The following is a 24,068-nucleotide window of genomic DNA, read 5'->3' as shown; positions in this document are numbered from 1 at the left end:
TAAATATAGTTAGAAATACCAAGTTTGATCAAAAAAAAAAGTTAGAAATACCAAGTATTTTATACATGTGATTTGGCATTTGAATGAGATTTTATACAAACCAACGTCATAGAAAATGTTGTTCTGTAAAAACTTCTGCAACAATCTTAAGAAGATTTCAGATATATAATTAAACTATTAATGAAAAGATTAAGTACTTGTTAGTTTGTTTACCATAAATTTCAGTAGTTTCGCAATTAGAAAAATATTAAACTATAAAGTGAAATAGAATAGTACTTATTAGTAGGCGGTGACTGAAAGTAACTCTTGGACCAACTTATTATTTTCTAAGATGATGCTCTTATTTGTTGAACTGATGAAGATTTCGCACGATCCTCGCAAACTTGTTGTCTCCCCACCTTCAGTATTTTATACGTTTTGGAACCTCAATAATCATATCGATTCTACGTTTTCTCTCTTAAAAATATGTTCCAGTAACCATAAAAATGTTATAGCGGACCAAACAACATCAACCTTCGAAAAAATAAAATTTACGACTGTACTTGTAAACTGGTCATAATGCACTTCTAAAGCTAAGATACAACTTTTTATTATATACTTGAAAATAGTGAATTTGATGATTTTATAATAAATATTTCCAGCTTTTACTTTATTATATTTTGATTTAAGTAATAGATAGTCAAACTAAAGTGTGTAATCACAGCTAAAAATGTTGAGTTTATCAAGGGTTTATAAAATTAGTGTAAAGTGCGCGTATAGCTTGAATCGACCATTTCTTTCATTTTATAATTAATGAAACTCAAAGCAAAAACATGATCATAACGAAGGAAACTTAAACAAAAGGGTGAATGATAAGGTACCATTACTGATGTATTAGAGAAAAAAAATAGAATTACAAGTTTAGGTTTAGAAATAAAGTAAAGAAAGTGGGAGTAAAAAAGTATAGGTTTTCGCCGTCCAAAAGATCTTGGCAATCCACCGACTGATTAAAAAGGGCACAAGTTGGGATTAAGAAAAACTTAATTAGCACAATAATTAAGCAATGAACAAAACCGTACCCATTGGTATAGTAGATGATAACGAAATGCTATGGGGTTAAAAAAAACTCCAAAAAGGGAAGGCTTAAATGCAAGTGACGAAAATGATGTATTGTCTTTTATATCATCATTATCAAGGGTAGTCGGTGATTACCATCTCCAATTAGATGAGCATTGTGTGGTGACAAAAAACCATAATAATAATAATAATAGAGTAATAATCTACGAAAGATCATCTCTCATTTTTCATATTTGGACAAGACGCAGGTGATGTAGAGGCCATTCATTTCAAGCATGACGTGGCCGAAGGGAAACCATACAAGTTTAACAAATAATGGTGTAGGAATAAGGCAAGTCGCAGTCATAGTTGAAGCAATCAGACCGATCTCTATTGAATCATAATTGGGCCTAAAACACTTACGATATAGGCGTGACCAAATTATATATGGTTTTTATAACTTCATGGCCCATTTCATTATAGTTATCATCACATTCTTGGGAAGAAGAACAAGTGAAAGGGTTCATTTCTCAGTTTCTATGAATTAGTTACACTTTTACCGTTCATGATTGGTTGGTGCTTCTAAAAATTCCTACAGTGACTAAAGATATATGTGGTGTTACATGATTTGATTGATTTTAAAAACATTTCTTAAACTTGAGATGGTATGTACGCCTACCGTTTGGCATGGATGTTCGCGATATACGTGGACGTCCACCACATATATGGTCGTACGTAACTTGTAGTCTTGTAGGTATTTTAATTTTATTGATATGCGTTTACTAATTATACATTATTGTCCTGTAAACCTTTTTTTGGTTTTTAGTGAATTTTGGGTAAATCTTTAAAAATAATATTTTTCCAAATAAATTGTAAGTTCGTGTTTAGGAATTATAAAAGGAGAATTAGGTTTCAGAAAATGCCACATTACCAAATAGATAAAAGGAAAGAAAAGGGATCACATGCATGATAGTTAGATCTAACAAGAAGCAATTGGTGGTTAATATAAGCATTTTGAAGCATCGATGGACATCTTCTGATGACCTGAAAGCATCAAGTTAGAACATATGTCACTGGTGGCGATCACTTATACTATATTGTGGATTTGTTTGTGGTACTTCTCGTCACACTATATTGTATTCACTGGATTTGCAAGTGAAAATGAAAATTTTCAAGTTTGACACCCATTCTTCAAGAGAGTAAAAACATTTGATTTCGTATTTTTTTCTGAGCTTTGAGTGATCAGAAAACTCTGAAACATATTATATTGCAACTATATTAAAGAATAGCAAACAGAAAATATCTAAACTCTCGGGGTTGGTTGTATTAATAGCCATTAGGAGGAGCATGTGGTGGATCAGTCATATGCACAGAATAGAAACCATAATTAAAGTCATCCGGACAGATGAGAAACAAGAATGGACCACACTTGCTCCGCTTGTCTTCATATGCTAACACTTATACTTGAGACTGACTATTTTGAGGTTGTCCTTCCTCACATCATTTCTAGATGTAGACCACACTTCTCTCTCCCTCTCCCTCTCCCTCATTCTACCCCCGTTTACAATTTTACATGAGATTAGCTAGTTCTTCTTGAGTTTACTAGTATAACTCTTATGGTGAAAACAATTAATTGATAGGCTTACCAGTAGCACTTTACTCATAATTTCACTTCTTACATGTACTTTATTATGGAAGCATTATCACACTATTATTGGTGTCAATCGATATAGTATAATGTTGTGATGATTTTCCTTTCAAAAAAATGTTGTGATGATAATATATTTGTAGAGCTGTAATGCTTCTTATTCTGGTAATCATTACTATCGCAATGATTTCGAATATCATCAAATCAATATTCATAAACCCTCTATCTCATAGTAATTTACTTTGACCCTAATCATTATCTCTCTCTCTCTCTCTCAACCTTCTATTAATTTACCCGTGATTTACCCTTCATTTGAATTCCAAGAAATCCATCTTGTGACAGCTTTTTGTTACTATTATTTAGTTATTATTACTAATGAAAAGGTTTAAAAAAAGGAAAAGAGGGGTAATGTTGTGGGAAGTGACCACAAGTGGTGTCTCCATCTGCATGGTCTTTTTATAGGAATGAGCTGTTTATCTTTGTTTCTATTCACATTTAATTTTTCAAGTTTTCCTTGGTGCTTTCGGAAAAATATTGTTCTCAGTACTTGTGTAATCATCTTAACGAAGAGGCAGATGGATTAGTTCCCTTGTCTACATTTGTACGTTCATGAAAGGATGTATGGTAAGACGTAAGAGTAATGGTGATGAATTTGAGCACAGAGATATGTCTTTATCAACTGCACAATTCTCTCTTAAATTTCATTTCACACTATGACTTTCCTTTCCCACCTTTTAATTTCATTCTTTGTCAATGAATAAAAAGAAATGACTATATATATATAGTAATTAGGGTTGTTATTCTCCTTTGTACTTTTGGGAATAGCTGTCAAATCAATTACCTAAATAAGAATATTAATATATTTCGCAAATGATGTGTGTGTGTGTGTGTTTAAGTGTATTTTGGTTGCAATGAAACGATCACTTGAGAGTTATTGCAATTTTATCATTCCAAAACCATAAATTGTGGCGTATTTTTTTTATGTGGATGACAACGAGAATTTTTGGCGTTTTTCTTTCTAGATCATAATGTTATTTAATTGATTCTGCTGCATTTGGTTATTTATGTACTACTACAAATGAATATTTATGATGTGGGTTTGGCGCACTGTACAAAGAAGTCTCTCTCTCTTTGACACTTTTCAGTACACAAAAACTATTTTTGGTCCATTATTAATAAATTCATATTTTTTTCCATTTAATATATTAAAGTAATGAAATCAAAACTAAAATATTGTTTATAAATTTATAATAAAAAAAATCTAAAATATTAATTTGGTGAAATAAAATGTAAAACGGATGGAGAGTAATTGTTATATTGGTAAAAAAAAAAAAAGAATTAAATGCGAATAAGACCGAAGAAATGCGACATGATGATAATAATCGTTTGAAGAGAGTTATTATTATTACCTCCTGGTGATAATATTAAATATCGTAAAGACAAAACAACAGAGAATAAAATTGAAGAAGAAAGAAGGAAGGACGAAGAGGTGGTGGTGATTCAGGGAAAAACCAAAAAAAAAAGGGGAAATCGTCGGAGATAGAGAAAGCAGAGTCGTTTTCAGATCGTGAAGCTCAAAACAGAGAAGAAAGCATATCTTCTTCAGGTATCCTCCCAATCTCTTCTTTTTTTTTTTTTTTTTTTTTTTGTATTTGTTTTGATTATTTGTTTTTTGTGTTACTTGAATCATATGATTGATGAGTGCCCTGCCCTTTACCACTGCAAAGTCAGAGCCTTTTTATGTCTCTCTCTGCTTGTTGTACCTTGTACTACCCTCCTCTGCCTCTTTTCACCTCATCTCTTCTCTCTGTACTTTTCTCACAAGGTGGTTTGATTTTACCCATGGAACCCAATGGCTACATGAAAGAAACAAAGAGAATGAATGGTGGTGTTGCTGAAAGCGAGCTTGATCCATGGACTGCATGGGCTTACAAGCCTCGCACTATCTCCCTTCTCCTTATTGGCGCTTGCCTTCTCATGTGACTCCCCCTCTTTCCCTCCTTTGCTTTGCTTTTCTTCTCCTCTCTGTGTCACACACAATCCTCATGTTTGTTTTTATTTTTATTTTTGAATTGAGTTAGTTGGGAAAGTGGAGCTCTTGATCCTGACAGCACTACTTCTGATGATATTGTCACATCTGTTAAAAGGTTCTCTCTTTCTCTCTCTTTTTCTATGTTTTTTCTTTTTTCATTTGAATCTATTATTACTTAACTCTATTCTATGTTTCTAGGGGAGTGTGGGCTATGATTGCTGTCTTTCTTGCTTACTCTCTGCTCCAGGCTCCTTCAACGTAATCACCTCATCTACTTTCTCTTGCTTCCTCTTGTGCTGCCTCTGTCTTTAACCAAGTTTTTTGCAGGGTTTTAATCAGGCCACATCCTGCAATCTGGCGCCTAGTTCATGGATTAGCCGTCATTTACTTAGTTTCACTTACTTTTTTGCTCTTCCAGGTTTCACTTTTCTCCTCTCTCTACGCCAGTGATCATAGTAGCTCTCTTCTGTGTTCTCGATTTTAGTGAGCAAACTCTAATAGTTACTTTCTTTGCTTCCTTCCAGAGACGTGATGATGCTAGGCAGTTCATGAAGTTTCTCCACCCTGACCTTGGAATAGGTAATATTTTTCAGAGCAGCTTGCTTTATATGAGGGACCGTTCTTATTAGAGTTTGGTCATGTTTGCAGAACTTCCTGAGAGATCATACGGTGCTGATTGCCGTATTTATGTGGCTGATCACCCAACAAACAGGTTTAAAAATCTTTATGTATGGTATCTTCTCTCTACAACTCCCCTTCTTAGTTTTTTTCTTAGCATCTGCGTCTCATGTTGGTTGGCATAACTAAACGCTTTTGCATTGAATAACTATTTTCACAGGACACAGTGTTTGACGAGTTTTTCTTGGCGCACATCTTTGGATGGTGGGGAAAAGCAATCCTGATCAGGAACCAGCCTCTTCTGTGGGTGCTCTCGATTGGTTTTGAGTTGTTAGAGGTTGGTCTTCGTTCCCTTATGTGCTTAGAGGTTTCAAGTTGATAAATATAATGATAAAGCTTCCCCTGTATATTCTCTATGTTCACCAGCTTACTTTTCGGCACATGTTACCAAATTTCAACGAGTGCTGGTGGGACAGCATTGTTCTTGATATCTTGATATGCAACTGGTTTGGTATGATTCTTAACCCACCTTCACCTTCTATATGTCATGCTTATGTAGAGAGCTGAGTAATGTTTTATAATGGTGGTAGGTATCTGGGCAGGAATGCACACAGTACGCTACTTTGATGGAAAAACATACGAGTGGGTTGGCATTAGCCGCCAGCCTAACATTATTGGCAAGGTGAAAAGGACACTAGGGCAGTTCACACCAGCTCATTGGGACAAAGACGAGTGGCATCCGCTGCAGGGACCTTGGCGTTTTATTCAAGTACTCACTCTTTGCATCATCTTCTTAACGGTGGAGCTGAACACATTCTTTCTCAAGTTCAGCCTGTGGATCCCTCCTCGAAACCCAGTGATTCTCTATAGGCTGATCTTGTGGTGGCTCATAGCGATTCCAACTATACGGGAATACAATTCATATCTCCAAGACAGGTAATAGCTTTTAGCCACTGTGATTGCGTTTAGTTAACATAAGGTTTGATAGGTTGTTTTGGTTGTTGGCAGGAAACCTGTGAAAAAGGTGGGATCATTCTGTTGGCTATCAACAGGGATATGCATAGTAGAACTTCTCATCTGCATCAAGTTTGGAACTGGTAAGTTGTTGCTTATTTCTTATGGTTACTTAGTGTGTGAGAGTGTAAACTTGGTTGTTTTGGTGAATACAAAAACAGGATTGTATCCAACAGAGATGCCATTGTGGGTAGTGACACTTTGGGGAAGTGTGGGACTTGGACTTGTGGCCTTTTTGCTTGGTTGGACATGGAAGATACAGAGGACCTTAGAGAGAAAGAGACGCTAAGCTCATCATCATTGTTGCAGCAGAGGTGAGACAGATAAATGCCATTGTAGGGGTTTTGGTTATTTTGTAAATAGAGGGAGAAGAAAGAACAATGTAAATGCAATTTTTTTCTTTTAGGGATTAGTTGTGTGATATTTTACATTACAGAGCTTCTTATCAATTCTTTTAAATAGCTTTCATTTATCTTTGTTCTCTTCTGCCCACTCAAAAACTGACCAAGTCACTAACAAAGATGTTGGTTTAGAAACTTTGAACGGTAAACATGTTAACGACATTAACATCATTAATGTTGATTTGGTTACCCTACTCACATTTCTTCTGCTTTTTGAGATATTTTTTTCCTATTTTGCTGTCATCTTTTACATTGCATTTACGACATTATTAATGCTATTATCATTGAAGGTATGTGCTGCCATCAACTCAATAACTAGAAGTACAGTTTTAATATGCTAATAGATTTTGATCCGCGTTTGGAAAACGCAGGTTGTTTTTGATTTATTTTTAATAATTATGAAATTTGGGTTTTGAATCTTATAATTGTGTTTTTATGTTTATAGGTTTGTCGATGTTTTATTTTGTAGAAGTGAGTTTTTTTGAATTTATAAGCGAAAATGATATATATGCTTAATCGATAGCGCTGTTATTTAATATTAACAAAAGAGTTATCTAATCTTTTTTTTTTTGAAACACAACATATTTCATTCATAAAACTTAGCCAACTACAAAGATATAAGCAACATCTAAAAGTAGATGTGTGATCCTACTGGATACATTCAATACAAGGCAAGAGAAAGATAGAGACACAAGCTTTGACAAGCTTGATAACAAGTCAAAAGAAAGTTCAAAGGTGCCACATACAAGTAAGCTCCAAGAGAGATTACATCGTCCTTCAAGTTCTTCAACGGGAATAGTCACCGTATATTGTGACGTTGAATGGTCCATAACCTCGATGCTCATCGAAATGAGTATCGTTGTGCCTTCCAGTCCCAAACGAACCATCACATAAGGCAACAAACGGTAAGGAAATCGACAATGATCATTGACTACATAGCCAAAGAAAGAGTCCTTCTCACGAAGAGGGATTTTGGTGGAAGTTGTCACTCCTACGAAGTGGAGGATGGTGAAAAGTGGTCTCTCATGGCCCCGGCATGAGGAAGTTTGGCTAGCCTTTCTTAAGAAAAGTGCTAAGGGACTACAATCTCCAAGCTTTGATAGACTCCAACTTACTGACATAAATTTCTTGGTATTTGCTCTTGTTGGAGTTGAACTTTGATGGTGTGTTATGCTTGAACATTTTGGAAAACCTCCAAAGATTGCACCAAGGATTAGAGTATATCCTTATGATCCTAACATTTGTAGCTTCACCCAGACTGAAAGAGGATTGAGCTTGAAGATGGATTCCTTGAAGACAATAACTGAGATCAGGCCGAAACTTTTCGCAGCTTCAACATTACCGTGTTGGAGCCAAGAGGGTTTATCTGAAACAGAGTTGAGCCTCCGGTCAATGAAGTCTAACCAGCTTAAAGAGAATGAGCAATCGTCAGTGTGTAGAGCTGCAGGAGGTGTTCGCGGTGGGAGTCCCCAGCCGTCAAAACTTGCTTGCAGTGATATAAGTGAAACCCCACAAACACCGATGACCAGATATGCATCTGAAATCAGGGCAATAGAACAAGGCATAGAGGGAAAACAAGTGAGTACCTTGAACCCAACGATACGGCCGGAGAGATACAGATTCAGTTCAAACCACCAGGATAAGTATGGATCCCCACACACACAAGTAGTCAAAAGTAGATCTGAAACAGGCGTAGTTAGTAGCGGCTGAAGAGGGTTACAGGTGAGAGACAGGATCCAGAGGGCTTTGGCTTGGTAGCAGCGACGACGAGCGAAGCCATCCACGACGGAGAGAACCACAAAACCAAACGCCTCGAGAGATCCGTGAAGCAAAGTAGCATACAAAGGAAAAACAGGAGAGAAGAGAGCAGAGCATGGCGAGAAGAAGCGACGCCGGCGAGCTGTGGAGCTGCCGGCGTCGGGAACCATATCTGATTTTAGGGCTTCGATAAGTGTGCCTGAGAGCGTCTCCTTTTTTTTTTTGATTTAAAACATTCTTGGGTATTTACAAGAGTTATCTAATCAAATCAAAAAGTTATCGTATAAAACATATGAATTCAACATATTATGTATTTAAATGTTAAGGTATAAATTGGACTTCCGTTTACAAATTATGATATATGGGTTTCAGACAATCTAATTTTAATTGGGTTTCGGTTAACAAACTCTGGTTTATATAAATAGACAAATAATAATAAAAAATTGTGCATGTGTGGCTAAGATTCGATATTAATATGTACAGAAAACATGGGTCTAATAAAGAAGAAGTATTGAGTATATTATTGTTAGAAAAATATATGGTAACATATTGTTAGTATAAATCTAAGGTAAAACTACAATATTAGTAATCTAATGAAATAGTGTAATAATCTTTTTTTTTTTTTGATCAACCCGTGTAATAATGTTTTTTAAATAGATTTTTTAGGACTTTTTTAAACTTACATACGTATGTCAAACACAAACATGATATAACGAAATTAATATATCACCAACAGTGTCAGTCTGTATGAGAAACTAGATTTTTTAGGATTTTTTCCCTTTTTAACAGCATTGATTCAAAGTTGTACGTAGGTATATCAAACACAAACATGATACAACGACATTAATATATCACCAACAGTGTCAAGACTGTCTGAGATAAATGCAATCAAGTCTCTTACCTCCCTAGTCCCTATTATTCTGTATTATCATCATTCAATCAACATTTTATTTAAATTTTGTTAAGAAAATGAAAAAAAGGAGATATATTGGTGGATAAATATTAGATTGTGTGACGTGCCGTCCAACATCTCACATGTGCTTTAGACACAATATTGACCATGTTTCAGCAGTTTTCCAACATCATATTCTTATTTTATTACAACTTCCTTAAAAGCCAAAAAGATGCTGTCAGAAGAATTTTTTAAAAAATATGGATATGTGTGACGAATGATGAAAAATAATACATTCTATAAAGTTTTTTAAAAAAATCACTATTTATGAAGAATAATAATTTTTTCTTATTTTTTTCACTTTTTTTTTGTAGAAAATTAAAGAACAAAATTATTTCTTGTTAAATTTGATAAAAAACTATTTCTTTTTATTTCTGTTATTTTATTTTCGTATATTCATTTTCTATTTGTTGCTCTGGTTTTCCAAATGGTTCACCGGTCGGGCCTAGATCTCGGGAGATTCTGCTCCTTCTCGAATCTATAATGGGCTTTATACTTATCCAGTAAATGGGCCTTTAGTTTCAACTTTTTGGGGCCAAGAAACATGTCGGAAACGCAATGAAATGAATCTAGAGAAGACTGACTTCAACAAAACAACAAGGTTCCGTAGGGTTCCTCCTTCGTGTCTCGAACTACTCTCCATTCCGACCAGGTATCATCGCTAATCCCTTTTCTAATTCAGTGGATCTTATTTCCTTTTAATGATATCATTCCACCGCAAACAAATCTTATATATATTCTGACATTCAATCTCATCTCTGTCTTGCAGGTTACAGCTTCCGATTTGACTTTCAGACATGTAAGCTCATACCTTAAACTCGATGCCGTTCTTTTATATTTTTTTTTTTACCATTCTCCACATCATGCTGAGTAGATAGATGATCTCCTGTATGTCTCTGAATCTCTAGTCTGTAATATTTAGATTGTACCCAATCGCGTATAGTGATCGGTCCGTTTTTGTCTTCCGTATGTTATAAGTTTAGCTTGCTGATTGAGATGTTGCCTTAGTATATTTTTAGGCCACAATTCTCCGTTTGATAATCACATTAATGTATTAGTTGATGAGTTTCAATCGAGAATAAGATTCTTCTGTGCTATCATACGGGTTTTGTTATGGGGATGATGTGAATTGTTTTTTCTTTTGTTTTTTTGATAATTTCAGGGCAGAAGATGAAGTTGTTGATCCAAAGAAGTACCTTGAGGAATCTTGCAAACCAAAATGTGTGAAGCCACTACTCGAATATCAGGTAAACTGGCCGGGAAACTGTTTGTTTGTGAATCATGTAATAAGTTTGACATAGTTCCATGTGTGTGTGAAGATCGTTGTTTGCTGATATATAAGTCTTTTCTTTTTTTTTGTGGTTGCTAGGCGTGTGTGAAGAGAATCCAAGGCGATGACTCTGGCCACAAGCATTGCACTGGCCAGTACTTCGACTACTGGCATTGTATTGACAAATGTGTAAGTATTTGCTTTGCTCTTCACATCTTCTTCTTCTTCTACATTATGTATACTGAGATGAAAACTGTGATTTTGGATCTTCAGGTTGCACCAAAGCTGTTTGCAAAACTAAAATGATTAAAAAGCCAAGGTGGAGACGAAAATGTCTTGATTCTGCTTCATGTGGTTTGAAATTGAAAGGATGTATAAAACGCAGTGAATGTTGAACAACTTTTTTTTTCATAACTGCAAACCTCAATATTGCCAAATGGCTCTGCTCCTCTTCTTTGTTTCTATGTTTCTATACCGCAGACATTGTTATTTTGCTCTCTCATCATGCCTAATAACTTCAAGAATTTGCCTCTCTTTGAACAAATCAAATTATTAGGCTTCGAGTTTCAATAAAGGTAGATTTTCACGATTATCACAACGATTAGTCTAAACGCATCTACCAGCTTCAACCAATATATAAAATACATGTATGTATAAATGTGATTTACATAACTTCCTTCCATCATATCGTCTTTACTTTGTATTGAGAACTCAAAGAATTTGTCACTTATCAAGCAAAATTCAAGTATCCACCGTGAACAATAACCTCAAGTTTATTGCTTCCAAGGTACAGTTCACTGCCTGTAGTATCCACCGCCTTGGTGAGGAGGCGGGTACGGGTTCTGAGCAGTATAAGGAGGCCGAGGCTGCTGTCCCTGAGGATCATAGTACGGGCCTTGTTGCCACGATGGATAAGGCTGTTGCGGGGCCTGGGGAGGGTATGGTTGTGGTGGCGCCTGGCTATGAGGCGTGTGGTATGGTGGTGGAGGACCATAGGGTGGGATAGTGTAGCCAGGTCGTGGTTGTTGCTCTGCCGGCATATAGTAAGGTGCTTGTGGGTGTGGGTGAGGATGAGATGCGTTCTGAGTTTCTGGTGGAGGCGGCGAACTTGAAGCCGTTCGCTGATGCACAGATGGGTATGGACCGGAGCTTCTATGATCCTGAAAACTCAGACCAGACATCTGTCGTTGCACATCTTCAATCATTTCTCGGCACTGGATGCTCCTTGTCATCACAAAATCACTGCACTGCTGCTTCACATTCGTGATTGCATCCTGTTAAGCCAACAAAGACTGTGTCTCAGATTGCAGGAAAGCTATTTTGCATCTCCAATGGAGTGTAACAATCAAATTTTAAGAGCATCCAAGACAAGTGGAATAATGTAGACGCTTTGACAGTGAAGAGCTTGCAACTATATTAAGAAAAGAAACTCACTTGAAGAGTGACATAGAACTTCAAGCCCTCGTTGACGTTCTCCTTGATCTCTCGGTACTTGGATATAGCCGCTTGAATCTGCTTGTAGCACTTCTCTCTGGATGCTGAAGAACAAGGAATCACATAAAACAATTACGTGGGAGCTAAATAACTGACATACAGAATGTAAACCGGTTTTTATCATGGATACCTGGATGGCACATCAGCCACCATGTAGAATGTTAATCACAAACTCTTTGTATCATCATATACTTATTAGAACATTTATAGAGTTCATGCAAGACAGAAGCTGCTTGCTCACCTTTATAATCTTCAAGATTGAAAAGAGTTGAGAACTCTTCATTTTGAGCCTATAACCAAGGAAAGAAACCCATTATGAGTAGTCAGTTTCTACTAGCAGTAAAACATGACCATTTCAGTCCCAGTAAAAACTAGCACACTAAATATTCTTCGACAGTGAATGCCATCACCATACGTTCTTTGGTTATCACAAAAAGGACCAAAACCATAGTGAAAAGTGAAGTGCTGCTAGAAGAATGGACAAAAGAGGTACCTGAATTTGCATTAATAATTGTTCTTGAACTTCAATGTTTTGTGAAATATCTTGACAGATGTGATCATACTTTGACATCTCTTTCCTGAACATATCTTCATAGGAGCCGGTTGACGTCATCAGCTTTGGCAGTATGTCATCCTAAAACAAAGTATCATGTAAAAGCCTAATAAGTCTTCGACTCCAGTATCAAAGAATAACCAAGAAAGAAAATGATGAAAAATCTATTAAAATGTTCACTTTTCTCTTCATCTCTTTGAGCATGTCTTCAAGACCAGCTCGCTGAGCACCTAAATTTTCCAGTTGCCTCTGTGCAAAAGGAAATAAAATTGTTAAAATACTGATTCGTGAAAGTATATACTGCAGCTTCCGAAAGAAATAGGGAATACCAGACTCTGCTTCAGATTTCCCACTATAGTATCCTCTGTTGCATCCAGCGACATCATTGGCCTAGCTAGAGTTGGGACGGCAGCTTCTATCTGATGATCAAAATAGAAAAGCAAAACATTTAAAAATCACATTTGAGGGGGCTATACCGGACCCGAGTGCGTGGTTTGAATAACACCGAGAGACACTAAGAGACAACTTCTGGCAGCATTTTGAGCCTCAACAAGAGAAATAAACTAGCTTGTACAAGAAATTGGAAATACATACCGGCCGTCGATCAAGAATGGACATGAGGGCAGAGTTCTCTCTCACCGATCGCTCAATCTTCACATCACTTTCTCCAGCCTGTTTCAAATTGGCTGCAAACCGATTTAATCTATCCTGCAAATTCTTTGTCAACGTGCTAGACTGAGGCCTAGTCCACCTAGTCCCAAATTGGCTTCTGAATTGAGCGTCTTCAGTTGCTTCTTTCTGCAAAAGCTCTTCGGTTTGCACCAACAGTTCCTGATTAACCCTCTTCAAATCTCTAAGCTGCTGAAGTTCACCTTCCAAGCCAGCTGGACCGCCACTGATCTGAACAGCCTCTACATCGTCTTTAAGATCAGCAGGAAGAGTCGAATTACCATCCACAGCAAGAATAGAATCTGGAAGGTCCATTTCCTTGAGCCTAACTCGAGTTAGTTCACTTGCTTGCTGTAATCTCTCCGCTTGAGTCCTAATTACATCATCAACCATCTCGGTGTATCTAGAGAGAGCCTTCGCACTGCTGTCTGGAACAAGGATACCAAACATCTTCTCCTTGCTTGCATCCAATATCTCAGTCATGTTCATCGGCTTAACCATTGAGAAGGTAGGAAGCGGAGGCAAAGAAGCAGGAGAAGGAACTCTCATGAGATACACTCTATCATTTTCCTTCACAGCTCTATCCAAATTGCAATTAATGCTCGCCTCTAATTTGTTCATCGCTTCTACAAGCTGCGCAGGAGCTCCCCTTGAAGACTTCTTAGCTTCTGCCAAACGGCTAGCTCCGCTCCTCAGCCGAGCTATCTCTTCCGCAATCTCCTCTTTCTCGTGCAACTCCATTCCATACCTGTAACAAGCTTCACTATAGAACAGTGCTGCTTTCATCTGCACATGAGATATCCAGCCTTTCTCAAAATGATCCTTCAACGGTGAAACGACTAAAGCAGCCAAAGCTTCCTCGTAGTATATGCCAGCCTGAACACAAGTAAACAAGAAGCGCAAATTCAATCTACACTATCACACCAAACAACAAGGCCTGGGATTTTGAACCGAACTTCTAACCAAAAATTCGGTTCGATTCGGTAGGTTTTCTCGGTTTTCTGTTCGGCAATCGATTAATTTGGTTTCCATATTAAAAAATAATAATATCAAACCATACAAAAAACCCGAACCGGACTAAACAAATTAACCAAAATAAAAAACTTCGGTAGGATTCTCAACTATTGTAACTGAATACCGAACCGAACTTTCAGGTTAATTCGGTAAAAACTTATGTTGAACCGAACTAACCCGAACCGAATAAACCGAACTAACCGAGCATGCCTACCAACAACAGATGCTTCACCAAAAGAGATGGATGCTCTACACGAACCTGACTAGCAATCTTAGCGGAAACACCAGGAGTGCTTCCTTTAGCAATAGTATTCTCAAACACGCATTCCTGAGCCTGCGCACACATCAACCGCTCCAACATCCCCACGCACTCCACCCTCACATCCACCGTGGTGCTACTCTGCCCAATCATCGCCTTAGTAGCCTCATTATCCCTCGCCCACGCGAACGCCCCCGCCGCCGCAATAAACGCATGCGAAGCCTGACGGCGCCCCTCCACGGTGGTGCGATCACACCCCAGCGCAATCTGACTGTAACTAGCGCCGAGATTGAATAGCACGGCGGCTTTCTCCAGATGAATGTTCTGCTGCGAGGCCTTCTGCTTCTGCTTGAAGGCGTCGTACCACAGGAACGAGACGGCGTTGACGTGGTGCTGATCGGGGGAGATCGGGAACCGCGTCTCCACGAGGCAGAGGGCCTTGTAGTAGGAGACGAGAAGGTCGCGCCGTGCGGAGGGGGATGGATCGGGGACGCGTTCTACGTCGGAGCGGAGTTGCTTGAGGGTTTCGAGATCGTCTTCTATGAGCTGGGCTTCGCGCTCGGAGTAGGTGAAGGTGACGTAGTTGCGGAGGGGGCGGTAGAGATCGAGTGAGGAAGTTTTCTTCTCGTGGATGGCGAGCATTAGGTTAGAGAGCGCCGATGAAGCCATGGCGGATTGTGAAATCCACTTTGATCGCTCTTTCTGATATATATTTTTTTTTCTCGTCAGGTTTTGGTTTCTTTGATCCTTATTGATTAAGGATTGATCGTGTAGGAGACGGCGTGTGTTTTTTATGGAAACGGCACGCAGTCTAACTCTGTAATTTTTTGGATAAATTTGTTGCTCATACTTCATACACATCTTTCTTTTAAATTCACTAGGTCCGTTCCCGGGCTACGCCCGGGTTATTTGTTTGTGAAAATGTTGAACCAAAATATCATATTAAATTTTGGTGTTGATTGTATGGACGCAATAAGTGTTGAGGTGGTTGTTGTGTCCTCCACTCCAATCTCCACCAAATAAAACTAAAACAACAGTAGCTCAGTGGATGACATAACGTTAGCTAAAGTTAATTGCGAAATCGTTTAATTACATAACCCGAAAAAGTGACCTTTCTAGACATGGGTTTCATAAAGTTGGAGTCTTAAAATAATATTTGATATCTTCGCATAGCCTTTTAGATTAAGATTCCATCATGTTAAATCTTGATACATAGCATATAAAATAGTGATTATTAGTACAATTTTTGTAGGTGCTCTACATTATAATAAATTAGCAATCAGGGCAATATGATCTTGGAGTGTGACGGTTGTTAGCACCTGATCCTCGATAATCGTTAACATAAATTTTAGAGTTTTGTCCTGAATTTATGTATATAACATAAATTCTCTTATTTCAAAAGGTCGGAGTCTTATTTCGAATAAATTCAGCAAAAGAAAAAGTATTCCAATAACCTATTTAATATATAAACACCCAATTTTCAAAAAACGAAGCATACTTAATAATATTTTTTAAACGTGTAATTGTTGAAAACTTACAGTTGAATATCGTTTCAGAATATTATTTTAATATATATGTTGGTAAAATTTTTATTGTAATAAACGAATTTGGAGTTTTGTAATATTACATAAATTAAAGGTCTTTAAAATCTATTTGAAATTTCATCATCTATTATTCTTTCTTCTTGCTCAATCACATCTAGACATCGCCTTTTTTAAGTATTATATAGAAGTAGGGTTTTAAAGGAAAGGAATCATAAAACAATTTTATATGAAAATAAATCTAGGTATCAAATTTGTGAGAGAGAGAATAATAATCCGAATGATGCATGAAATAGGGTCACTCCGTGCTGCATGTTTTTGCGTAATCCCTTATTCGCCTTTTGAAATGCTTTATGTAATCAATTGATTTGTTGAAGTAGAAAATTGTTGCTGGTGTTGAACGGAGTATAAGTTTGCCTGCAAAATATTGGATATTATTCTTATGCTGTTAAATAAAAAAATTATATATGTATGATTTTTTGATGTGTTATATAGAATTATTTACCTTGGATTAGTTTAGGAATTAAGCTTGTGACGATCATAACTTTAAATTTTCTATCTTTCTTACTTTATAGGATGCTAAAATCTGCTGCTTGCTTGTCGCACAATATGAGTTTGACGATCGTTGACCTGAGATAGAGATGTGGTATGAAGATAATAATTATTCTGTTGTTAACTATTGTGTTAAACTAACCTGTTCAGCCGTAGGCCAATCGTGGCATCAATATTGAGTTCCGGGTGGTGAGGTTTTATTTTTTGTATTATGACTATCTGTCCGACGACATCTGCACATTTATTTTAGAATAAATATACATATTTGTTTAATTAATACTGGGATGACATATTTACCTGGTAAGTGTGTGGGCAAAATGGCCAACCGCAATAGATTTCTGTATTTCTGAGGAGATAAACTGTGAACTGGAAATATCGGACAATCGAGTGTAACATTCAATGCTATTGTCTTTTGGTTGATCTGAATATTGTAAGGCAGTTGGGTGAGTTTCCGTTGTCGGGAATTATGTATGACAGAAAATCTCGAGAACTCATATGTATCTCCTTCGGTTAAGTTTTTTGGATCATCTGGCTGAATGTCTCCGGTGACCCGACCTTCTAATAGTTGTCCCTGGGTGTGATCAAATTTTGGTGTGCCAATCCAATTAAGTAAGCAGTGAGTTATTTAAATCAAATATGGTGGATTGGAAAACATATATATATATATATATATATATAGAAGTTTAGAAAAGGCTTACGTGGTGGTCGTAGCACAGGAAGCCGATGGAAGTTCGAGTATTATCTATTTGGTGTTTTTTGATGTCCCAAACATTTCTTATACATACTATGATAGGACGCACTGAAACCCCTTCTTGAAGTTCGTGGATTCTTTGGGGAATGTGTTGCATTGAAGATGTCACTAAAAAACATTCGATTTAAAAATTGTAATAAGGTACATGAATTTCTAACTATATTTATTACACACATGGATTTAAAAAGGCATTCGCCTACGGCCCCCAAATTTTGTAAAATATTTAGGGCCCCTAATTACAAAAAAAAAAAATTACTTGATATTTAATGTATTTTTTTAGTTAGATTTTTATTATTATTTGATTCTAAATTTGACTTGTGTTTAAAATAACTAATTTGTGATCAATTTTACAATATTTTATATAAAACTATAAAGATTCTATTTCAAATTAACTATAAATATTTGATCCATATTTGTCTTCTTTGTATATATTATGAGTTAAATTTATTTTATATATTTATAGAATTTGATTAAAAATTTATAATATTTTGAATATATAGTTTATTGTATTTAATTTAAATGCTAATATTAAAATTTTTAACAGCGACCAACATTTCAATCCAAAACGCTAAAAATTTATAGTTTGGTTTTTAGTTTATAAAAATTTAGAAAATGTTAAGGTAATATATCAAAACTTTTTAGTGTTATATATATATATATATATGTTTTTTCAAAAAAAAAAACTTTATATAATTCGAATTTAAATAAAAATATTTTCAAAAAAAAAAATCATGTAAAATTTATTTAACTCGCCTCGGGCCTCCAAAAACCTTCGCACGGCACTGAAACACAGTATTTGTATATTACTTTTGATGTAAGTTAAATATATATATATATATATAACTTTCAAGTCCTTAAAACTCAAACTAAAAAAAAACTCGAGACATATCGCTGTGAAGACTGGGAAACTAATATATATACTATTTTCGTGAAAAATTGAAATTAACATTCGTGATATTTAAGTATATATATAATTAAAGCTTGTCTGTATAGACGAAGCAACTTAGCATACAATATACTGGTTTTTTACAAAACGTGATTTACATAGCCACTATATATCATTGACTATAGAATCATCCCTTCTATTCATAAGGAATAATTCCAACGTAGTAAAAAACGTAAAAAATTATAAGGATGACATTGTATTATTTATTTAGTCTTATAAAACGTTCTGGATAGTTCTTATATAAAAAATTTGAATTATAATGTTGCTTTGCAACTTTCTATGCCGAATGAGTAGAACTGCCATCCAAACCAACTTGTGGTTAAATATAGTTTGGATATTCATACTCATTGGTAAAAAATAATTATAAACGCTACGGGATGCTTCTAATTTTCTTTTGTTTAAGAGAATCATGCAGGGATTTGGTATTTACCTGACACTTCAATGGGCTGATTATTGGGGAGGCTATCCATACCGGTAAAACAGAGATCCGCACCACCAACTTGTTCCAGACGAATATTGCTTGGAAGTGTAGAAGAAACAGATGAGGTCTTTGTCTTTCTCGAGTCTCCTTCTTTCTAACGCAAGTGAATAATTGGGAGAGTTTGATTTTCTGTCTTTTTTCCTTCCTAAGGATCATAAGTAATATGGGATTATAATGTCCGAAGCAAACTTTCTTAAGGAGAATTTATTACTTTCCTATTTAGCTTGGTTTTAACATAAATATAGGATCATAAGGAATATGGGATTTTAAGAAATTTCATAAATGTAAAATATTCTAAAATCTTCATGCTGTGTGATATGCGTGTGTGATGGCTACGTGGAGTTCAAATTGTGTATGGATTATGGAAATAAATAAGTCTAGCAAGATATTGATGAGGCCAAATCAGTTGGTGTATATAAAGGAATTTAAACATGAAAACAATTGATCTGAGTAAACTATATAGGAAGGATAGTTTAATCGATTAAAATCCAAAGTTTGAAATGAAAAGAAACAAAGCAAAGTGTTGTTAAAAACCAAAATAGTACCAAACTGAAGCAAACTTGCAAAAACCAACATAGTACTTGAAGTTCAATGCAAAGACTTAAGAATTATCGAACTGAATCATTATTTCTCACACCTTGCCCGTTTGACTTTCTCTGGATCAACACTGTCAAACGTTCTCTTACTCTCTTCATCTGCAGAATCTCCACGGCTTTTTGAAGGCCCACACACTTCACTTCCAGTCTGCACTGCTTCCATGGATGTTGCAGCAATAGCGTTATCAACGGAGCCTTTTGTGGGTGATGATGTCTCCGGAGGGAGGATCTTGGTCACAGTGATTGCTCGGGTGTTGCCAGAGAAGTTGTGGTCTGTAACTTTTACACAGAACTTATGGGTCTGTCCGACTATGCTGATCAGAGCTTCCGGGACAGGCACTTCATGGTCAGGACCTTTGTCTTTATTGGCCTTGCATTCAAAAACAGTAATGTGAGTTTCAATCATTTGAGAGTATAAACTGATAGATATATACCTCAAAGTAGCTGCTGACCAACTCAGATGCATGCCTCCCAGTCAACTGAAAACCAGCATCACCAAGCAGGACAAAGAAACCTTGTTCACTGCTGTCATAGACCGAAATCTTTGCACGGTACCTGTTATGTAAGTTTTAGAAGTCAATAATCCAAAAACTATATAAGAGAGAGTGTAATTGATTATCGATGCCAATGAACTTACTGTGCAACTCCAGCTGTGGTATCCTTCACACATCTTGGGTTCGTGCAAATCAATGAATTTGCGCCTTTGGTAGCCTTACTATGACACCCAGTGCATGCAATATAGTACCAAGCAGATCCATGAACCACATCATCAATCGTGGCAGTGCACTCAAAAAAGGCATCCTGCAACAGTTCAAAAGCATTTGATATAAACATAGAAGCGTTTAAAAATTGCATGTAACATTTAGCTTTGTATTTACCTTTGCAGATTCCAGAGTCATGTAGGAGAAGATGTCAGATATGGTCATCGTCTCCCGCTTAGTGACCACCTCTGCACTAACCTGCTTAGCAATCTCTGGGTTCGAGGAGAGCCTAACAATTAATAGAAATCATAAATTCAGTCAATAACTTCAATTTGAATAAATGTGTGCTCAACATAAACTTATATAGACAGTGTTACATACCACGCGAAGTAATCAATTGTTGGTTGCACATCATAGTCCATGAAAACCCGTGTGGGAGACATAGAACTCAGTGCCAGGTTACCTGTAAAATGACGGAAGAAGGATTAAAGATGATAAGAGTGTAAAGTTAGAAGGCGATTTTAAAGAACAAAACGTTTGTAGAATGTTTAATCAGTCAAACGCGAAACCAAAGGGATAAATAAGTACCTCCGAGACGTTTAGTGTTAACAGCTGTGACCAAAAGAACTGTGGGAGTGTTTTCATAGGACTTAAACTTCTTGCAGAAGTCCGTTGCTGCCTGGTCCCAGAGGTAAAGCTTCATAACAGGTCCTCTGGAAAATAATATCTTAGGGACTTAAGAACCTTATGAACTAAAGAGATATGGTTTATCAAAAAAAGAAGAACACACTTACTCATGTGATTGCACGTGAACCATAATGTGCCGAGTGGTAGCGAGCTTCGCTTCATCAATGGTGGGACGCTCGGTAAGAGCCTGTCCATCAACCAGCTTCATGTGGCCAAGAACATCTATAACATTTATCATCAAGAACATAACTCAGATGTCTAATCATTTAAAAAAAAAGAAACACTTGAACTAATCACATAACTGAACAAAATTCTACAATTCTTTATCAAACAGGAAGATAGGCCAAAACAACATCAAAATATAAATATAGTAAAATTAGAATTCTTACCGTAGAGGTCACCTTTGAGATCACAGTTGGCCTCAAAATCCTCATACGAATGCATCCTGAAACGGTCTTCATCAAAAGGGATTGGAATGTCGTGAAGAACCGACAACTCAGAGTTCCATGCGAAGGACACGGTTGCGATATGATCAGCAACCCGATACATCGGTTTGTTCTTCGATCCGTAGAAGTTGATGAGTTCGTAAACTGAACCTCGCTTCATCTCAGGCAGGTATTTCTTAATACGACCTGGTGGGATGAATCCTTGAATGACAGTTCCCTATTGTCGGAAAAATAATAAGAAAAACACAAAATCAGAATCAAACCTCGGATTTAAACAAATACGATCCCAAACCTTAATAACTAACTAAACAACCATATAAACAAATGACAAAATCAAACTACAAATTCTTATTAACGTTTAAAGAAACGTGAAAGCATAGCTCAAAGTTAAATTAACTTCATTCTAACATTACTAATGAACGCAGACACGAATCGCACGGTCCAGTAACAATTAATATAGTCGGGAAAGAATAACAAAACTAAAAACGTGAAACAAACCTCAAGATTTAAACAAATACAATACCAGGAAAACGCCAAAACCAAATTTTAAAGTTTTTTAATCCTAACTAATTAACCCTAGATTCACCTTCCAAGTTTAAAGAACCGGCAAAATCACTGTTAAAAATTTTTATTAACTAACTAAACACCCATATAAACAAATGACAAAATCAAACTACAAATTCTTATTAACGTTTAAAGAAACGTGAAAGCATAGCTCAAAGTTAAATTAACTCCGTTCTAACATTACTAATGAACGCAGACACGGATCGCACGGTCCAGTAACAATTAATATAGTCGGGAAAGAATAACAAAACTAAAAACGTGAAACAAACCTCAAGATTTAAACAAAAAAAATACCAGGAAAACGTCAAAACCAAATTTTAAAGTTTTTTTATCATAACTAATTAACCCTAGATTCACCTTCCAAGTTTAAAGAACCGGCAAAATCACTGTTAAAAATTTAATTAACTAATCAAACATAACTAATGCACCCTAACACACATCGATCTCAAGGTCTAGGAACTATTTATAGAATTGACGTACCTGCTCGTCGATGAGAAGCATTTCCAGACCAATAAGGGTCTTCTTCACCGGGTTCTGAGCCTCCCAGAAATGGATGAGTCGGAATCGCAACCGGGTTTCATGGGGACCGAGAGAGACATCTCTGAAGAACATCACTGATTCGTCAGACTCGGAAGACGCAGGAGACTTTCCATTTCGTTTCATCGCCATATCTTGAGATCTGAGTTTTTCTAGGGTTTTGCATTCTACGGAGAAGGAAGATCAATTATATAAGAGGAGGAAAAGAGGGAGGTGAAAAGAAATCATAATGAAGGGGTATTGATTGATCGAAACGGAACTATTGATAGCTTAGGATTGAATCGATGGAATCTACGGTTCTCTTTTTGATCGAAGAACACGAAGCGGTAATGGTGAGGAGAAGCTTCTCGTTTAGATGTCGGCTCACCTAAATGATTCTCCTCGCGATACACAAAAAACACAAAGAAGCCCGAATCAAACTTAAAGCCCAAAGAGAAATCAGAAGCCCACGAAATCTCTTACTCGACTTCGGGCAAAAGGCAAACCCGAGTCTGACGTGTAAAAAAAAAAGAACCTGATTGGCCAAATAAAAAATCCGACGTGGATAGCCTGTATGCTCTTCTTATTTTGCTTTTAGTAGTGTTAGATTTAAATACCATTTCTAATCTAAAATATTTATAAACTTCTCTGTAATTTTTCGCATATACGATTTTGTTGTTGGTATATGTAGGAACTAGGTCCGGTAACTTTCTGTAGAAATTTGGAGTCATTAATTAAGCAGGGTCAATCATCAAGAATGTAGTGGTGACAAACAAACAACACATTATTGTTAATCTTTAAGGGGACTACAAAAAAACCTATGTGTTTAATGAATTAGAAGGGACTCGAAAGAATTTGGTAGCAAATAAACCACTAACGGTATGAACTATGATTTTTTTTTTTTTTTTTTATGAACTATGATATTACAAAGAACTGTGTCAAAAGTTTTTGAGCATCTTGTCACTTGAGAGTTGAGACTCCATCCGCTACAAGCGTTGATGTTAGCTCCTTCAACACCATATCAAACAAACGATAAAGTTACAAATCATCTTTTCACGTAAACATATATGCTCCCAGTGCATACCTCGGCCATTTGTCTTTGTCCGCACAGAACCACTCCCGTGGCAGCAGGATCTGAAACTAGTTTAGACCTTGCAAAAGCAGTAACCAAACGTCTAAACCAAATACAAGAAAGACACTAACTTTGAAAGCGTTGGATATGGATTGTAATATGCACTGAAACATTCTAGACCATACTTGGACTACTGAATATCAGCTAAGAAGAGGAGCGATCAAACTTGAAGTAAAAGACTCTACTTTAGCTGTAGTAGGAGAGTGTGTGTACAAAGCCCAGACCTAAGATGTGGAAAAGCGATTCCGCCGCAGATTCTATAAGAGGGAGAGGCGCTGGTGTCCAGAGGGTGGCGTTTTGGCGAACTGCTGCGGCTGAGACGACGGAGGCGAAGCGGTTATTGCGGAGATGGCGCGTAAGTTGGGGACGGCGCAGGATAAACATGGGAGAGAGGCGGTGGCTAAATTGCGCATGGGTGGAATAATGAATCGACGTGTT

The 24,068-nt window shown here is 36.6% G+C and overlaps 4 protein-coding genes across 5 annotated transcripts; 2 read left to right on the top strand and 2 right to left on the bottom strand.

The window, feature by feature from the left end:
- The first annotated feature begins 4,056 nt into the window (after window positions 1-4,056).
- Window positions 4,057-6,821, top strand: LOC106412180 (CDP-diacylglycerol--serine O-phosphatidyltransferase 1). Of its 2 annotated transcripts, none has more exons than XM_048765253.1 (12): window positions 4,057-4,289; window positions 4,509-4,662; window positions 4,765-4,830; window positions 4,914-4,973; window positions 5,043-5,133; window positions 5,240-5,294; window positions 5,364-5,443; window positions 5,554-5,670; window positions 5,760-5,844; window positions 5,924-6,269; window positions 6,342-6,430; window positions 6,509-6,821. In XM_048765253.1, exons 2-12 carry the CDS (start codon window positions 4,526-4,528, stop codon window positions 6,634-6,636), a joined length of 1,254 nt encoding a protein of 417 aa, XP_048621210.1. In that variant the 5' UTR covers window positions 4,057-4,289; window positions 4,509-4,525; the 3' UTR covers window positions 6,637-6,821. The 2 variants fall into 2 exon arrangements, with proteins under 2 accessions (XP_048621210.1, XP_048621211.1); XM_048765254.1 differs by lacking the exon at window positions 4,057-4,289 and adding an exon at window positions 4,309-4,449 and having other exon boundaries at window positions 4,551-4,662.
- A 3,159-nt stretch (window positions 6,822-9,980) lies between these two features.
- On the top strand, window positions 9,981-11,252 carry LOC106415316 (cytochrome b-c1 complex subunit 6-1, mitochondrial). The gene is made up of 5 exons (XM_013855979.3): window positions 9,981-10,110; window positions 10,228-10,257; window positions 10,621-10,705; window positions 10,828-10,917; window positions 11,002-11,252. Coding segments are annotated over exons 2-5 (210 nt in total). The 5' UTR covers window positions 9,981-10,110; window positions 10,228-10,255; the 3' UTR covers window positions 11,035-11,252.
- Window positions 11,253-11,329: 77 nt separating this feature from the next.
- Window positions 11,330-15,473, bottom strand: LOC106415315 (vacuolar-sorting protein BRO1). Its single transcript, XM_013855978.3, has 8 exons — window positions 14,718-15,473; window positions 13,370-14,320; window positions 13,105-13,194; window positions 12,956-13,024; window positions 12,716-12,856; window positions 12,464-12,512; window positions 12,163-12,266; window positions 11,330-12,002 (listed from the first exon to the last, which is right to left on the bottom strand). Exons 1-8 carry the CDS (start codon window positions 15,384-15,386, stop codon window positions 11,523-11,525), a joined length of 2,553 nt encoding a protein of 850 aa, XP_013711432.2. The 5' UTR covers window positions 15,387-15,473; the 3' UTR covers window positions 11,330-11,522.
- Window positions 15,474-19,380: 3,907 nt separating this feature from the next.
- Window positions 19,381-23,103, bottom strand: LOC106371359. The gene is made up of 9 exons (XM_048765252.1): window positions 22,463-23,103; window positions 21,362-21,635; window positions 21,080-21,194; window positions 20,874-20,998; window positions 20,667-20,748; window positions 20,463-20,574; window positions 20,222-20,385; window positions 20,019-20,139; window positions 19,381-19,954 (listed from the first exon to the last, which is right to left on the bottom strand). Exons 1-9 carry the CDS (start codon window positions 22,649-22,651, stop codon window positions 19,613-19,615), a joined length of 1,524 nt encoding a protein of 507 aa, XP_048621209.1. The 5' UTR covers window positions 22,652-23,103; the 3' UTR covers window positions 19,381-19,612.
- Between the last annotated feature and the right edge of the window lie 965 nt (window positions 23,104-24,068).

This window comes from Brassica napus, chromosome C8 (genome assembly GCF_020379485.1).
Source record: "Brassica napus cultivar Da-Ae chromosome C8, Da-Ae, whole genome shotgun sequence".
Taxonomy (NCBI): domain Eukaryota; kingdom Viridiplantae; phylum Streptophyta; class Magnoliopsida; order Brassicales; family Brassicaceae; genus Brassica; species Brassica napus.
Note: the sequence above shows the minus strand (reverse complement) of the source record. Positions and strands in the feature narration are given on the sequence as shown.

Excerpts from the sequence above, each read along its gene's own strand:
- LOC106412180 (XM_048765253.1), top strand. The coding sequence starts at position 4,526 with ATGGAACCCAATGGCTACATGAAAGAAACAAAGAGAATGAATGGTGGT. Across the intron at positions 4,974-5,042 it reads CTGCTCCAGGCTCCTTCAAC|GGTTTTAATCAGGCCACATC; the intron begins GTAATCACCTCA and ends AGTTTTTTGCAG. Across the intron at positions 5,444-5,553 it reads ACAGGTTTAAAAATCTTTAT|GACACAGTGTTTGACGAGTT; the intron begins GTATGGTATCTT and ends CTATTTTCACAG.
- LOC106371359 (XM_048765252.1), bottom strand. The coding sequence starts at position 22,651 with ATGGCGATGAAACGAAATGGAAAGTCTCCTGCGTCTTCCGAGTCTGAC. Across the intron at positions 20,140-20,221 it reads ACCACAGCTGGAGTTGCACA|GTACCGTGCAAAGATTTCGG; the intron begins GTAAGTTCATTG and ends CTTACATAACAG. Across the intron at positions 19,955-20,018 it reads TGGTCAGCAGCTACTTTGAG|GCCAATAAAGACAAAGGTCC; the intron begins GTATATATCTAT and ends TTTGAATGCAAG.
- LOC106415316 (XM_013855979.3), top strand. Across the intron at positions 10,706-10,827 it reads AGCCACTACTCGAATATCAG|GCGTGTGTGAAGAGAATCCA; the intron begins GTAAACTGGCCG and ends TGTGGTTGCTAG. Across the intron at positions 10,918-11,001 it reads GGCATTGTATTGACAAATGT|GTTGCACCAAAGCTGTTTGC; the intron begins GTAAGTATTTGC and ends TTGGATCTTCAG.
- LOC106415315 (XM_013855978.3), bottom strand. The coding sequence starts at position 15,386 with ATGGCTTCATCGGCGCTCTCTAACCTAATGCTCGCCATCCACGAGAAG. Across the intron at positions 14,321-14,717 it reads CCGCTAAGATTGCTAGTCAG|GCTGGCATATACTACGAGGA; the intron begins GTTCGTGTAGAG and ends ACTTGTGTTCAG. Across the intron at positions 12,003-12,162 it reads AGTTCTATGTCACTCTTCAA|GATGCAATCACGAATGTGAA; the intron begins GTGAGTTTCTTT and ends TTGGCTTAACAG.